Source organism: Megalops cyprinoides, chromosome 7 (genome assembly GCF_013368585.1).
Source record: "Megalops cyprinoides isolate fMegCyp1 chromosome 7, fMegCyp1.pri, whole genome shotgun sequence".
In the NCBI taxonomy this organism is placed as follows: Eukaryota; Metazoa; Chordata; class Actinopteri; order Elopiformes; family Megalopidae; genus Megalops; species Megalops cyprinoides.
The window spans coordinates 28,910,912-28,928,293 of record NC_050589.1 but is presented as its reverse complement, the minus strand read 5'-3'; the positions used below and the strand labels follow the sequence as shown (position 1 = coordinate 28,928,293).

At 44.2% G+C, this 17,382-nt stretch overlaps 1 protein-coding gene across 1 annotated transcript; it reads left to right on the top strand.

The window, feature by feature from the left end:
• Positions 1-212: 212 nt before the first annotated feature.
• LOC118780942 (specifically androgen-regulated gene protein) lies at positions 213-10,485 on the top strand. The gene is made up of 4 exons (XM_036533731.1): positions 213-349; positions 6,522-6,711; positions 8,246-8,441; positions 8,738-10,485. Exons 2-4 carry the CDS (start codon positions 6,607-6,609, stop codon positions 10,132-10,134), a joined length of 1,698 nt encoding a protein of 565 aa, XP_036389624.1. The 5' UTR covers positions 213-349; positions 6,522-6,606; the 3' UTR covers positions 10,135-10,485.
• Positions 10,486-17,382: the final 6,897 nt, after the last annotated feature.

Sequence of the window (17,382 nt, the reverse complement as noted above, 5' to 3'; positions counted from 1 at the left end):
GTAATTTATCAAAAGACATTTCATGTTGTGCAGATCACTGACAATTTGTCATGTCTACTCACGAACACAGTAGGAACAAGTATTTCTAGATGAGTGTAATACTCCGTCAGTAGGTTTGACTAGGAGAGCTCGCCATTGGCTGCACCTGTGGGAGACGTTTGTTCCGTCGAATGCTGATTGGCTAAAAAGTGCCTCTACTGGAGCGGAAAGACTGATCTCGCTGTTTCACCTGTTCACTTGGGAGCGTTGTGAAACCTAGGACAGCCGAGGTAAGCAGACCTCAATAGCGACTTTATGGAATACCGATCCTGGTATAAATCCCGGAATTTATCTTATCCTAGTGATATAGGTAAGTTATGGAAGAGTATAAAATCCGTATCCTGCTTCATTTGAAGAAAACGTTCGTTTCATAGTTTCGGATGCAATGGAAGCCATGCCTTCTCTTCACTTCAAAAATGCCAGTTTTCTTTCTTTGGTGTGTGACTAGCTTAATGCATACACATTCAAAACGCAAGAACTAATTGAGGGCAAATAACTGTGGATTTTGAGGAGTATGTACTTCAGCTCAAATGTTCATTTGAGGTAAAGATTTCTGTGCAAGATTGGCTGTGATGCTTCGATGTATTTCAAATTGTGGGAAGAACTGTCATTGTAAGGGGAAACCAGCTATATAGGAACTAGATTAATAGGAGTAGTACCGGCAATACTGTATTCCGTGCAAGTGCCAGATGAAAGTCTCAGATTGGCGATTAGATCTAACATTTACCAGGAAGAACTTGCCAGTATAGGACAAATTATGATAAATAATTTGCCATGTAAGAAGTAATTCTAACTTCAGTTAAGGCTATGTCACTTGGCTAGTAAGTGTATAGATGAAAAATATTTATAGTTGTCATTTTCTCGTACCAACTGGGTAGTCGCACACGACACAGGTATTTTATTGAAAACGTTTCTGTTATTTCTGGACAGAAATTTATACAAGAGGTTCAGGATAAACGTTCGCACCTGCAAGTAGGAAGTATCAGGCCTTTCTGGACAAATATTAGTTCAAGTCAGTTAAGTACACCGAAATAGTCCTAACTACATCCAACTTCCTCACCTCATAGGCTACTCTGCAACATTAAATCCAAGTACTCCGCTGTGAAATATTCTGGGAAAACTTTTTTCCCGTAAATCCTCTCTCTCAACTCCTGTCACTTAAAATGATAATAGGCTGAAGAAGTTAATCAAAATGGCTATTGTTTGTAGAGACGATTCAGGTGTATTGACCGTTTCTGTTGTTGGTGGTGAGTTACGTCAAATAGTCATTAGTGCAAAGTGATAAGCAAACACAATAGGCTAATCTCTGTGTAATATTCCAGTAGTAAAACTTAACCCTCCATTCAATGAAATTCTACCGGTTTATGTAATGTTATCACTTGGCAGGCAGTGTGAACCGACGATAAATTATTCATGTGTTGGGGGTCATAACTCTCAACTACAGTGATAAGACCGAGTATCTGTTACTGTCGTCCGGATGACAGGTTATAATTAATTATTGCGTAGACATTTATCAGTCATCCTTATCCAAGATACTGGGCACAAGACGTTCCAGCATCAAATACAATATTATGAAAGCTGGAATTAAATGGCGTTTTATGGTAATGGCATGTTTAAACTGTTGAAATTGGATTGCAGTAACTCTGCAGGCAGTTTAACCCAGTTCAGGTGAAAATAATGCCAATGAACAGTAAAAGTGAGAAAGGCAGAAGCCGTGTAGCTTTCGCAGTGCTGTAAATTGAAAGTAACCAGTGGCCTGCCCTGCCCTTCCCTGCCTTCTCAGCTTTCCCTCTCCATTGCAGGCAATAAAAAATCACCTACAGTCACGGCCATAATATTCTACCACATACTGGAGCAAGGGGGTAACCTGTCAAACTCTGGCACTTATTTTCCTGGACTAGGGGTGCCTGCTGAGAAGATAATGACAAGTAGTCCAAAGTAATTCATTATGTCTTCCCCTGCTGGGTCGCAGTTACTGTGTTTTTACCTCTCAGTCTCATGAATTGTTCTGTGTGTGGTTTGTCTCCTGCTATGTTTTCCTATATGTTTTATTATATTTGAATATATTGAATATTATGACAGGTTATTATGTCCTTTGCCCCAAGTAGTGTGAGAAAAAGCTTCGACCACAAGGTCCACTATGAATGGACATTACATGGCTAACTATGACGTCATGCTGGTTGGCACCACACAGATACAAAATACAAATTCAGTCTGCGTCAGTACAGCAGGGTTGTGATCCTGAAGTGCTGTGGAAATGTGTTAAGAAGGTTAGGTTACTGGGACCTTGAATTTATTCCTCTGTGCTTGTAGTGCAGAGCTTCCCAGTCCCGGTATTGGGGGGCCCTGTGTCAGTTCTCCTTTAGAGATGAGATCATTTCTTTCTGCTTGAACTTTTAATTTAATACCGATGAGTCCTCTGTGGATGATGTCTTGTTGAGGTGTACCAAGGCTAAAAAAAAGCTTAGGTAAAGCATCTCTAAGGCCATCAGTATAACAGACAGGCAACAATGAACAAAATAACTTAAAAATACCGTCAAATTTTTTATATGAACCAGACATTAAGTGCTCGACACATGGAAAATTGAGTCTTTGTTATTACTGAGATGTGCTACAAGTGTTCTGATGTGTTTGTTATGAGCGGTGTGGTCAAAAACGGCAACCGTAGTCAGCACAGGAATGCAAACAGCACTGGGATCTCCTCTTTCCAACTGGAACCTCCTAAATACAGGATGGAAGGAAAGTTTTAGAGGAATATCTGATAATAATAAACATTTTTTTGGTATCTACTGATAGCTTTCTGTGAACACATACACAACATTTCAACTACTGCAAATTTCTTCCTCAAAGGGTTATACACAGATAACTGTCAGATCAGCATTCAATTAAAACCTCACCAGTGTACACAGAATCCTCCAGATTTAGGTTTAGAGCCCAGCATGCTAAACACTTTTTTCAGGGTTCAACTCGATGCAGAGTTGTATTGTGTTGATGAAATCTCAATGTACACCTTGGCTTTCTTTGAAGGGGCAGGGCGGGGATGATTCTGCGAAACCAATTTCACTCTCATCAAAGTGATGTGGAGTGGAAACAAGCTAAACATTAAACTTGAAATCCTTTCCTTGTATGCATGCACATGGAATGTGTTGCGTTGCACAATTGCATTCTTTATGTAGCTGTATTTGCTCTTAATGATTAACCGTTCTGACCCGCCGTGTGCTCGGATGTTACACGGCATATTTAAAATCCGTCCTTATCAATGCCCGAGAGGCTGACATGACGGTGTTACCTTTGAATGAGTTGAACGCGGGCTCAGTTGCGTCCCATCGGTCGGCGTTCTCCAGTGCTGCCTGCGTGTGCTGGAGGTGCCTTTGTCGCGAGGGACACCGCGGCGGCGGAGCCTCGGAATGCCAGGTGTCGGCCACCCCCACCCCCCCCCTGAGTTTAGCTGACATGTGCAAGCATGTCACCTGTTAAATGAATAACCACGTTATGCTGAGAATATCAATAGGAGCAGGCAAAGCCGCATTCCTGGGTGAATTAAAAGAGGCGCTGTGATGGGCGTGGGCCGCGTGCTGGGAGAGCTGTCACACGCAGCCGCTCTGCAGGTTTTCGGCCAGCTTCGCACCTCGTCTTCTGCACTCATTCAGCAGGAGCTGCCTTAATTACCATCCCTCTACGCTCGCAAAGAGCATGGCATTAGCTCCATGCTGAAAGCGGGGGTTGGGGGGAGGGTTTACCCTTGGCTGTTTTCCGTGTCCCCTACGCATCTCCTCCACTGCTATTTACAGAAGCATTCTGTGATGTGATCAGAACGCATAGCTCTTTCACAGCATGCATCTGTGTGGAGCTGTGGATTTACCTGCCTTGTCACCCGTCATGCGTATTCATGTTAGCTCAATGAGACAGAGTGGCTTTGTCATCACTGAGTGATGTTATGACCTTACAATGACTGCCCAGAATCTGTCTCGACCAGTACGTCATTTTAAGGTCTTGACTGGGCCATCACCCACGGTTCCTGGAAGACTGTGTGTCTCCAGGCAGTTGTTTTGACTAGCCAGGCAATTAACTGAAATTGCGCTAAAATTATTTCATTAAGTTGCATGACCTCAATGCCTCTTTTCGGATTCCAAGTTCTTTGGAGACACGTACCCCCTTAATCGATTGCTATTTCTCAGGCAGTCGACATGTCAGCAACCAAAGAAAACTGACTTGTGAATAATGGAGTAGTGCATATGGAAAAGCAGGTGGAAAAGCCAAAAGGAGGTCTGAGTTGCGCAAGTTCAAGCTGCTATAAAGTATGGGAGTTTATTGAAAGGAGGGGATGGTTGCTGCATCAATAACCTGCTTGGTAAATGCTCATATCTGAGATGACGCTGAGGGAATCACCCGGCACACACCGTTGCACTCTAGGTTTCCATTCTCCTTGAACTCATTATGACCTAATCTAATGCGCTGTTTTGACTGGGTGAATTTAGCCCTTGACCTTTCTCTAGGGAGGGCGATGCTCTAACTAGGCTCATAAAACCAGTTTGACTAACTGCATCTCCCAGCAGTGAGACAGTACAGAAAAGTGGAGGGGACACTGGAATTTAAACCACCTCAATGTCAAATTCAGCTGTGATTCCTCTTTAGCTGGGTGCCCAACGCTGACCAAACTGAAGAAGCAGATACATGTTTCTGTCCTGCATTATCGTCAGCTTATTGTGTTGATAAGAACCGGTGTGCCAGAAAGTAGGAAAATGCAAAGATTATTATTTCATGCCGTGTGATTGGAGCAGAGTGACTATGCAAAGGGATTGCCATATCGACCATCTTATTTAACTTGACAAATTCATTTTATGGGATAGTAACTGCTTTGTAAGAACTATATATGACTGCACAACCAGTCATTACAGTTCATTGCCACTTATTGCTGCTGACATAAAATGTCAGAATGCACAAAATGTCATGTGTCATAACAGTTTATCATGCTCTGCAAGCTTGCGAGTTGGAGCTGTGAATATTTATGTAATGACATTCTTTCGTTAACACTCCTTCTAAAGCATAGAACCTCCTAACGCATAATTCTACCCCTTTCTTAACACCAGGATTGTATCATAGTATCATTGAGGGTTTGTGCAAAACCTTGCTCTTTTACAGTATTTTGGACTTGACTGACAAAAAGGCAAGAAATCTTATGAAGTCTCTCACTTTCAAATCCATCCTTGAAGGGATATGTTTTGGGTGCAGGGTGAATAATGCAAAGTCATTGGAGTTGCCATGGTAAAATGGTGGTGTTTGCTGAAGGCCGAAACAGGAAGCCTTTTGTTTCCTCTGACCCATAGCATTTAGAAAGCCCCCTGGATGGTGCAGCACTTCCCCAAACGTCCAATGAAAAGGCTTGAAGCCAGGCTGCCTTGTGTGTCCTAGCTCCTCAAAAAGAGGTAGTGATTCTTTTTTTTTTGTTTGTTTGTTTTCCTTCAATTCACAAAGTGAAAAAAGACATGGTGCATGGGACAGCAGGGAAGTGTGAGTTTCATTTGCGTTTATTTCTCTTTTTGTTTGTCAAAATTTTCCATAACCGTTTCAGATTTATACAAACCATATTTTTGTTACAGTTCTGCAACGTGGATACAGGTCATGCCACCAAAGAACTCATCTTTTTGTATGTGGTCAAGCTTTCCAGTGGCCACGGGTGGTTCTTTGATTGCCTTTAAGTGTCGCTTTTGCTCACATTGCTTCAGTAGTCTTGTCAGCATGGCAGCAGTGATATTAACAAGTGTGCTGTATGCTGATCTGCCTGTCTGCTGTAAGGTGGTGCTGTAGCGTCTAAGGCATCCCCCCTTTCACACTGCACTTGCTTTTTGAAGAGCTTAGCGTAGTGTGCATACGGTATCTATCCAAGCCATATGGTCAGTAGTGCAAGTAGTTAATCCGCCTTACAGACTTAAACTTCACTATGACACTTGGCTTCTGTGTGAAACCTTGCTTCCCATTCTGTAGTCTGTCTGTTACTATGAATAACACCTGATCATGGAGATCATGGAGCCGTAGGTATTTCTAAGGAAGAAGGGGGTTACGAGTGTGTCTGTGTGTCTGTGTGTCTGTGTGTCTGTGTGTGTGTGTGTGTGTGTGTGTGTGTGTGTGTGTGTGTGTGTGTGTGTCTTTAATGTGTGTTTAGATCTGCACATGATCTTATCTGATCTCTCTGGAGGTTCAGCCTGTGCTTTTCTTGTAGAGAAATGGATCACGGCTTCAGCATACTTGTCACAAACTCTGACCACAGCTTCCCTCCTCTAGTTTCCACTTACTTGTGCTTTGTGCTTGGGTTTTAAATCCCAAAAAACAGGAACAGATACTATCAACAGTCAAAGGAAAAGGCAGTGTTGTGTGTTCCCTTGAGGGTTGTGGACCTTTAAGCTCTGTAGACAGCTTTGTTATGTTTGATTTTGCCTTAAACTCTAATACTAACTGAGAGACCTCTTTTTCCTTCCCAGCAGGACTGGTTCTTGGACAGGCTATCTGCTGCTTTCAGCCAATCAGCAGAAGCCTTGAAAAGTGAACCCCCACCCTTTGCCCTGTGCGATGCCTAAGAGTGACACGTGGCCAGGTGGCATTGCCATGGAAACGATGACCAGCATGGACAGTGCGGGAAGCTGTGACAGTGTGGTCAGCGCCAACTCTGGCTTTGTGAGTGCCACCTTGTGCCCACCACTAACATCTGACCTTTGCCCAGTTACAGCCACATGAACTCACAGATAATTCAGAAATAAGAAGATTATTGCCTGCTCATCATTTTAACCTGACATCTCATGATTAGCACTGAGCGTTGCTTGTGCTTTTCAGTGGAGAAGACCAGAGAATAATAGCATAATATATTTATAATATTATATAACATAATATATTTGTCTGTTTTTTTTATAAAGTACAGAACTTTTAATAGAAGCTGCAGTACTCTGTATGTATGCTCACACACTCTTATTCAGTCCAGGGAAATGCAAACAAAGCAGGTAACAAGGAGGAACTATAGCTAAACTATACTATAGCTACAGGTAAAATATTGCACCAAGCTACAGCTGAAACATGTACGATGCTGTAACTAATCATACTGCCCAAAGCAGTCCACAAATATGGAACGTAACAGCATGGGGTACATTTCAAGGAAGAAGTTCTCTTGATCTTTATTGGGATGTATGTTTGGTACATGCTTGTCCAAAGGAGATTAGATGGTTCAGATAAGGGTAATGACATATATGACATATTTAAAATATTTAGCTAGCTCTGAGTTTCTTTTCATTCTGGTCTTGAAAGGAGTATCTGATTAGGTGCCGTGGATTTGGCAGCTGATCAAATGGACATATAGATGAATGCAAGGCCCTGAATCACTCCTTTCTTCATGCAGGCAGGGTTGAATAGCGCAGATAAGTCTGTGAGACTTTCAAGAGAGATCCAGTTGTTTGTTCTCTTGAGAGCCCTTTGAGCACATCTACAGCGAGGCCCTCAACATCGTCTCCTCAGAAACAGGAAGATCAGAAACATGTCTGTTCAATGTTACTCACAAGGATGTAAAATGAACATTTTTTTTCTTTTTACTGCAATAAAATCTGTGCGTGATGGAATTTGTGTTCTGAGCAGGGGAGTTTCTCATTCCATTAGTGTTGTGTGAAAGGTGAACTCTTATTGTTCCTCTCGTCCTCCAAAGCTGAACGCTATCAACCTACATCTAGGGAGGCCCATACTTTTTGACTTAATGCCCTGGGTGTGGAGATTCTCACAAGTGTCTCATCGTGTCCCATCATGTCAGCACAGGCACTGTAGTGGAGTAGCAGTGGTGACCGCTCCTGGTTCTAGTCAACCACTGTTCCCACAGGTTCCACAGGTTATGTCAACTGTATGCTCATTACGTTGTTTTTGTGGTTTGGGCACAACTGAAGGTCAAAAGGACTGTGCCAGCATGGTCAAGTCATAATACCTGGCTAGGATGTAAAACAAACCCAAAACCCCATTGCATAAAACCATGGTCCTTGAAGAGGTTGTGTAAATTGAACAAGTTGCTGCCCAGTCTTTGAGTCAAGCAATTTTGCTGCAATGACATACCCAAAACCGTGATGAGAGATGTGAAAACCTTTTAAAATAAAGCATTTGGAGACACAACTTTGCGCTGTTCCTCTAGGTGTTTTGTGGAGAATGTGCTGACCACTGCAGCCCTGCTTGTGCGTTGCAGAGCGACGACAGCCTGGAGCATCTGTCCGCCGAAGAGCGGGCATGTCTCATGTTCCTGGAGGAGACCATTGAGTCCCTGGAGGCTGAGGAGGACAGTGGCCTGTCCAACGATGAGCCCGATCACCTGCCCGCCCCGGGGAGCCTGGCCGCCAAGGTGGCGAATCTCTCCTCGTCCGTGATTCACAACAAGCTGGATGGTAAGTGGGGCAGGCCAGCTGTTATGTGATATGTGCTTTCTGTGTCGTGTCCTTCTGGGCATACAGAACTTTGGGAGATGATGCCTGGTTCTTACTGTGTTTTTCACTCTGCCTTGTAGAGCACATTCATTTCATATGAAGTTATTTTGTGCGTAGTTGATCATTTTCCAGGTCCAGTGTACATTAGAAATGCATTTCAGGCTGTTTTGATGCCATGGTTTGTTATTTTAGTAGATGCTTAGGCCTTAAAATGGTATGACAAATGTTAATGGTTTTTTGGGAATGGCTGCTTCCAGATGTGTCAAGAAATCCCTACGACGATCCTGTAAGTGATGCAGATAAGGACCACAAGCCGCTCCACAGCTACCTTGTCCCCACTCCGCTGGTGCTGGCAAACAGTGGCTGCGCAGTCCTACCTAAACCCAAGCCCGAAGCAGACCCTTCACCGGCCCTCTCCACCTGTCTGACTGACCTACCCCCTGATAGAGTGGATCTGGTCTTCCCGCCCAGTAACACCAGCCCCAACAGCAAGCCCAGCAAGGGACACCAAAGGGTCCCATCTGAGGTTAACGTGGTGGTGATCCCCCCTCCGTCAGACTTCAGGGATGATCCAGTCGAAGTGGAAGACCGCCAGGGAGACAGGATGACCGTGTCCAAGGGGCCGTTGACCTCCGATGAGCTGGCACAAATGCGCAAGAGGGCCTCCCTGAAGAAAGCTCCTCAAGCTTCCCCTGAGATGAAACACACAGTCAAGCCACTCCCTATTGACCTGTCCCGCAATGGTAGCGCCCCTCCTTCTCCCTCAGAGGCCCAGCCCGCACCCCTTCACGAGTCCAGCGAGCCAAAGATGAGCCCGCCCGCCGTGGCGCCCAAACCGAAGAGGCTGCCCTCCAACATCATTCTGAAGACCCACAAGGCCCCCGTCCATGGCACGGACGCCGGTGCGAGCCAGGCCTGCACGTCGCCCGGTGAGAGGGTCATGATGGACCCGCAGAAGGTGAGGATGGAGGCGCTGAGGAAGCTCGGCCTGCTGAAGGAGGACGAGGCAGACTCTGGTCCCCCCGCCCACAGCCCCCTTCACTCCCCCAAAACCCGCATGTCCTGGGGGGCGTCCCCTGCCCCGGTCAGCCCCATCTCCACTGACCCGCCCCGCGGCGAAACGGCCAAAGCCCCGCCCTCGCCGTCCCCTCCGCCCTCTCTGAAGGAGGCCCAGGATCCTAGAATAAGCAGAGGGCACCGCGAGCGCTCACAGAGCGACCTGCCCACTGCCAGCAGACCCTCCGTCACAAACCCCCCGGGGGTTAAATCCGCCACTCTGGAGCGATCGGGCATGGGCCTGAGCGGCAGCTCGGCTAGCCCCCCTTCCTCTGACCAGGATAAGATCCCGCCCGGGACCGCCATGGAGCGCTCCCCCTCCCAGCTGCGCCACACTCGGCCCCGCCCAGCCTCTCTGGGGAACGGGAAGGACTTCAGCGTCATCCAGGGCGACGCCCCCCAGCCGGCCGCCGCCGCCCCCAAAGCCCCAGAGGCAGGGGACGGCAGCCGGTCACTGCCGAGCTTCGTCGCCCCGCCCCACTCCAGCTCCCACAAGCTCCCACGCTCCCAGGGCATCAGCGTGCTGATCACCCCCCGCAGCAAGACGGGCGAGGACCGGCGCGAGGCACTGCGCAAACTGGGACTGCTGAAGGACTGAGAGCCGGGGCACGTGCGGGGTGTGGCCACCGCTCACAGGGACAGCCAGTGACGAGGTGGTGCACCGTGACTGTGGGACGTCTGTCCCCACTGACCTATTTACTGCCTTCACCGACGCTCACCAGAGAGGTGAGAGCCACAGAACTTGTGCATATGTACAGAAGAGGTGCCTTTTACTTTGACGGCACCACACTGCTGTCTGCCAGACTGCCTTGGGTGCACAACACGTATTGTTTAAGATGTAGAAGTATGTAAAGTATGTATAGCATTTGTTCGTTACACCTGTTGCACCTCGTCTTGTCTATGTATGTACAATCAAATGTTAAATCAAAAATTTCCTAAATAAATAAGAAGCTGCTATATTAACTCTGTATCTTAGCTTCTTGTAATACAAAAACTGTTTCTCAGTAAAACATTTTTAAGACCTCTTGCTTAAATACAGACAACTTTCATCAACAAAAGTTTCCCAGTAACTGCTGTACTACCATTGCTCACTGTGGATCTAAGTGCATTGTCTGGTTACTGAGTGAATGAGATGAATGGACCGCCTCTTGCTGTCAGATTTCAAATCCACATTGTTGAGTTGGTGTAACCAATCTCTGTAATCAAAATCCATCCATAGGTAAGGATTGTTTCACAGGCATGGGACCTCGCTCTTTTCAGTATCTGCTCCTTCTACCTGTACAACCCAATCATTTAAATGGCAGGAAAGAAAGCCAGACAGCGGCTCGCTAGCATGTCAATGGAAATCTTGCGTTTACTTTTTCTCTCCTGTAACACTGATGTGGCCCTATAATGCTGATTGCCTGCTGTGGCATTGACAGCGCTGTGCTCTCTGACTCTCATTCAGCACAATAGGGCTCTGTTCATATCCCTTTCAGCCCTGTGCATAGAACATGTCTCTGCAGTGTGATATTTGTTCACTTCCTTTCAACGCTGGCAGCTCGTTTATTAGGTAAATCTGTTAGAGATGGGAGGATTTCATTCCTTTCTCTGACCACAGATGATTATTATTTTTTTTTTTTTTTGTTTTGGGTCAGGTTTGCACCTGTAGTTTGACATTTTAGAACTGACACAATTGCTGGTGGTGTTGCTTAATCAGATCTCAGGCCTCCGGCTCGGGATCGCTTGTGAAAGACGACACGGCACAAGCAGCCGGGGGCAAGAATGGGCGACGATCAAATTCAGGCCGGCTATTGAGAATGGGCCAGCGCGCACCCCCCTCAGCTGAAATGAAACCCTTTAATTGTTTTCGCACCTTTGCTCTTGCTGCCATGTTGTAAAATTTGAGAGCTCTTTGAAACGTTAGCCGTGTTAACACGGGGACGATGACTCGATGAAGATTGACAGATGTTTTTTTTTTTTTTTAATAATAATAGTTCTGTCTTAGGATATGGTTTCCAGGGTGTTCTGCTTAGCCCCCGAGGCCACCAGAGGTAAATCATTAGCTGTGTTTCATTAGAGTTGATCCACCAGTTGTACGCCTGTACACCTGTTCCCCTGCGCTACAGTGGAACGCGTGAAGCGTGTTGCAACAGGTGTATTCAGGGAGGTACGATATGGCATGACAACAAGACCAAACCTCTTCAAACCGAGAGGAAAAATGGTGCAGGTATTTGGGGAAATTTCAGAGAAGGGTCAAATAAACAATAGCAATTTTATATTTATTTTAAAAGTAAAACTGTATGCAGGCAAAGTGAGTTCATTTTGCTTCCATTGTATTCAGGTAAACACAGAAGCATGTACATGCGAGATGAGTACAGAAGATTCCTCTCAGATGGAGCTGGTGGCTAGTACAGATATGCATCTGTGAAGCACAGTTGTAGTGTTGCGGACGTGATGTATGTGTCAACCACAAACACGTTGCTCGTCGTCAAAGTCCTCTGTGACGACATTACTGAGCAACAACAAGCCAGACATATCAATGCACTGCATGGGGGTTATTATCAGGTGGAAAAATCATATCGATAATGTGTATGATGTGCTTGGTTTTTTTTTGTTTTGTTTTCAAAAATAGCAGACAGGTTCATTTTACTTGTGACGACAGTGTCTGACTGCTGCAGTTGGGACCTGATGAAATTTCCCATGTCATTTGAGTGTGTAAGGATCCACAAGGATGTGCCACAGATAGAATATGCTTTTTACTGACGTGAGAGTACACCGCTCTGTATCTTCATGCCGTATTGGTATGTGAACATCACTAGCATTCTTCAGAACACTGTACTGCAGTATTCAGGGCCCAGGTTTCATTATGGGTCAGTACGGGAAGTATGTTACAGGTATGTGTTTTATGACGACGGGTGAGCAAGCAACATAAAATCACACGGCAATGAGGAGGAGTGAGGCATGAGCTAAATGCCGCCTTTAAGAAAAAATGTCTGTCCTCTTAGTATAGAGTCAATGTCAAGGGTTCTCTCACATAAGAACGCAAAGGAGCAAAGTCCAAAGAAATTCCTCTTCATTGATATCCAGAGGATGCTTTCACACTCCATTCTGAGAGTTTGATTTTCAGAGATGGCGCAGTATGTACTGAGCGCTCTCTTTCAGATATCTAGACAGTGTCTGTGCACATCTGATGTACTGATGGTGTCACTTCAAAGTGGATATTGCGAAACTGACTACTATTATACCTGTATGCATTTCTTATCTGCATCAAAATAGTTTTCTCAGGTGTAAGCTGTCATAAAGGTTTAGACAAAGAGAAACAAATTGCAAAGTGAAGCTCTGAGTTATTAAAGGAACTAATGCACTAGTATGCAAGAACAGATGAGCCAGTGGATTAAAATTACGGTAGGTGTAGGTGTAAGTAAGGTGTTAAGTAAAGTGTTAAGATTAAAGCTTGTTCTGTGCATGCATTACAGTTATGGGACCGGAGGCTAATATCCAAAGCATTGTCTTTTGAATCAAAGTATCATCATTTCAGATGCAGAGACAGCATGTTGGTGTTTCCACCAGAGGTTGTGAACGGGTCTGTGGAAGGTCAAGCGCTGTTTGTTGTGTGTTTTCCTACTGACAGCGGGGCCCCCTCTATGCAACACTGTTTTCCAGAGACAATGGCCTCCTAAATGTGTCACTGTGTCCTGTCAACAGAGTGAGGTCACTCTTGTGCTCTGCTGACGCGTCTGCTGGTTTATCTGATGTGGCACTAAACCGGTCCAACCTGTTCCCAAGCTGGATCTAGTTTAATTACACACCAGGCTCCCCCATTCAGAGCAACTTTTAAGGTTCTCACACTGCTGAATCTTTAATGCTGTAACCCATCCCTGGTTGGTTTAACAGCATTTTGAAAGATTTGCTCAAGGGCACCGCGAAAATCTTTGGGATTCAAATCCACAGGCCTCACAGCATAAACACTTAATGTCTCTGTGAAGGTACAGATGAACATGTGTAACCTTCAAACCATGGGGGGGAAAAACAGACAAGACAGTAGATATATCAAACCAAAAAGCATTTCAGTTTTACCTTACCATCTAGCTGATGAACACGCAAGTGCTTCTTTGTTGGAGCAGCATCAAAGGCTGAATTCATTTGTGCAAATCTGGTGATGCGTTATACTCCCTCAGTTATAAAGTAAAACCCCAATATAGCTCAGTGGATAAATATTGGCTGATGCCACTTAATGCTGCCAAGCAAGGACAGGTATTATGGTATTATACCATATGTAATTATGGAAGCACATAGTACTGAGCTCAGTCCTGAAAATTAATTTCCATATACAGTAGCCACCCTGATACTACAAACTGCTGGATGCCTATCTGCTGAAGCTCCTGTAACTACTAATCTGTGTATTGTAAAATGAATATTCAAAAGGAACAGCCACAGCTTAGAGTGAGAGAAGCTCAGGTGCAATAAAAGCCATACAATGGTATCATTATGGACTGACAGTTATAAATGTGTCCATTATATGGGTGTGGCAGTTATGTGGAGTTGGTCGCTTCTGGAGTACAGGGTGTCTCAGGAATTGCGTGAGTCAGTCCACAAGCGTGCGTCGTTGTAGAGCTGAGAAGTGAGTGAAGAGGCAAGACTAGAACTATGGATGTAGGCCACAGCGGGCTACAAAGTCGATTGTGTGGAGTCCCACAGAGCATGCATTGCTCCACTTGCAAAGGGACCCCAGGGGGCCGTCATCCATTAAACCCCACCAGCAAAGTCACTGCAGCGGGCGGGACGGGGAATAAAGAATAGAGGTATGCATTGTGTGCCTTTGTGACATTTTGGTATGCACGCCCTCCTCTGCTGCTGTTCAGATCTCTGACATTCCTGGAGATACTCAGCAGCAAGTTAAGCTTGATGAAAATGCTGTGACAGCATCTGTCACTCTGCCTGTCAGTCCCTGCTGCAGCAGCTACAACAGCTTCATGCAGGCATCAATGAGCTTGCCAGGGTGTAACATGTTACGCCTAAAATGCCCTGCTATAAAACATTTCACAATAACATTTTGAAAGTACCTGCATCGAAGCCAGCAGATCTGTGTGCCAATTCCATTGTTACTAATTACTGTTGCCACTCTAGCTACATTTTGAGTCCCATCAGGGGATTGGTACTTTTTGTGGATAAACGTGATAGCAAATAGCATGCTTACTTTCTTTGATGTTCTTCTACGGTATGTGACATTCCAGTGAGGAAATGGGTGCCATCTTGTCATGTATTATTCTTTGTTCTCATAGAAAAACGATCAATAGCTCTCAAAAGCCTGAATGATCTTTGAGGCCTGCCTTGGGGCGGGGGGAATGAATTTAAGCATTGCTCTTTCTCACAGTGACCACTAGAGGGCAGTCCGGGTTTGTACGGAAAGCGTGAGCCGAAATTCTGCCAAGCAGCCTACAAACTAAATTTTATGTTTGTCTAACCTTAGATCTGCTGTTTTGATAAGTAACGTTTTTCTAATTATTATTATCTTACAATTTCACTGTGGGTTGGATTTCATTAATATGGAAATAGCGTCGCAGTCTCCCCTTGTTTATAGGACATTGGCTGCTGCTCTTTAACTGACAGTCGTATTCTGTCTTTGAAAATAGGTTTTGAAAATAGGTTTCTGACGTAGGCCTGCTCTAGCTGTAGAAAAATGCACAAAGTGATCTATGCATCGATACATAACTGTACATACAAAAAAAGATCAACGAAGATACTGTGAGGGAACCGTTCTGGACAGCTGTGGTCTTGCTGGTGGCGACTATCAATTTACAGTATTTGCTGATACATAAACCAGTAACATACCTCGGGGCATGATATAGCAGTGAAAAACAATGGTGCGTGTCGTGTACCTTTCGCAAGCGTCCTTAAAACTTTGAAATAAACTTTTACTTTTAACTAAAATTCAATGAGGTAATTCAATGCGCAGCTCTGAGCTTTTCCGTTTAATATGGAAATCTGTTCATTGACTCTGTCAAACCCCATCCTGCATTTCCAGGGATACATATGGAAATTTGCGATTATCAGAGAACACAACAGCACACGGTATTAATTAAAATAATAAAATAATAATAATAATTAATGAAAATAATAAAAACTATGTACTTTACCGATTTATCGGAAACAACAAAACAACAGTTTAACACCTACTGTTCTGTTGCTGAGTTCGTCATATTTATGAAATACTGGGATGGCATCATGTTGTAAATGTCCCACGTTACCATTCCGTCACTGTCTCTAGAAATGTTTGAAAGCATTTCTTCATGCCAAAACTCAGAAAAACACATGCTGATCAATACCTGTGCATTTGCAACTTGTATGCCACTAATTAACTAAGTACGTGTTAAAAAAACAGAATAAATGTTGACCAAAGCTTTAGTTAATCTACCCAATCAATCAACTCATGACTACAGCCCTAATTACAAGACATTCTAAGTAAACAACATCAATACACTGTGTCAGATTTGATCCCTTCTTGGAACCAGAGAGAATGCTGCTGTCCTTATAGATAAAGAGGATGAAGAGGTTATGACATATTCCTATCGGCTGACGGCCAGATATCCATCTCTGACGAACATAATGCAGGGCTTGTGAACAGATAAAGACATTGTACCCTTTGGCACTGCTCCCACAAAGATAATCACTAAGTGGCCAGTTTAAGTAAATGCGTAAAGTAATCTCTGTTTCCCATATCATTTAGATCTAGAGATTGGCAGCCCTTTTATGACCCCCACAACAAGCTTGATCATTCTCATTCATATATATAGGCCTATATATATTTTTTTTTTTGTGGCAGTTTATATGGTGTATATGAGGAATACATTGAATCCACTGTGCACTGTGTGTCTACCCACAATAGTGAGTAATATCAGTTTTGGTATGGAGTATGTAAACAAGGCTCTTTTGGGACGGTTTAAGATTTCAGGGGCATAGCAGTGTTTGGCTGCCATCTGTCAACAGGTCCTTTCAAAGAGGGCTAGTTTCAGTTTGGGCAAAATATCAGATTATAAAACTGAGAAGTCAACAAGGCTCCTCTTTCATAACCCAGACTATGATATACACAATGAACAAATTGGATTTTGGACTTTAAAAGGGATTACTCCGCATATGGCATGGATTGAAGTAAGATTTATTTATTTATCGCCATTGTTACCGAATTATGACGTGATGTGGATATGATCATACAATAATGAAACTGAATAAACATTCAAGACCTTGAATTCCGGAAAGAAAGAATGTTCTTAGAGTTTATATAATGGAATTAGATTTGGTTTTAATCCCAAATTTGAAGAGCGAAGGAAGGATTTAATTACATTTTAACAACTTGCTGATGATAAGAGTTTGGGAATTAAATGTCTGTTGGTAGTTTAGTGTAATTTTCATTAGAAGTACTCAATTCTATCATTCATTGGCAAGTCAGTAAAAAAGAGCTGATAGTTTGAACTACTCAAATGAAATGTCCCTTTCATGTAGTCTGGAAGCTGGACAAAAGTCTGTAAAGACTATGGTGAAAACAAATCCAATCACATTACTGCTGGCAAAAAGGCACCGCAGAGAGTAGCTTTCAATGAATGTGGGCAATATTATGAAAGCTTACACATGCTCAGACACAAACTTTCTCTCACACATGCACACACACACAGACACACACACAGACTTTAGCTATTATTATTTCCTAAGGATCAGACTTACCCTGTTTATTTTTCCCCCTGTGGATTTCTCATTTTTGTGTCCTTCCTGTCCCGGGAGCCCTAACCCCCCCACCCCCCCAGTAAGACCTGCTGCAGTGGCCCCGGCCAGAGTCTGACACTCCGGGTAACAATGACCAATTTGTCTT

What these genes read in the sequence shown, in the direction of transcription:
- LOC118780942 (XM_036533731.1), top strand. Translation starts at nt 6,607, where the DNA reads ATGCCTAAGAGTGACACGTGGCCAGGTGGCATTGCCATGGAAACGATG. An exon ending in TCAGCGCCAACTCTGGCTTT is followed by an intron (nt 6,712 to 8,245) that starts GTGAGTGCCACC and finishes TGTGCGTTGCAG; the next exon opens with AGCGACGACAGCCTGGAGCA. An exon ending in GATTCACAACAAGCTGGATG is followed by an intron (nt 8,442 to 8,737) that starts GTAAGTGGGGCA and finishes GGCTGCTTCCAG; the next exon opens with ATGTGTCAAGAAATCCCTAC.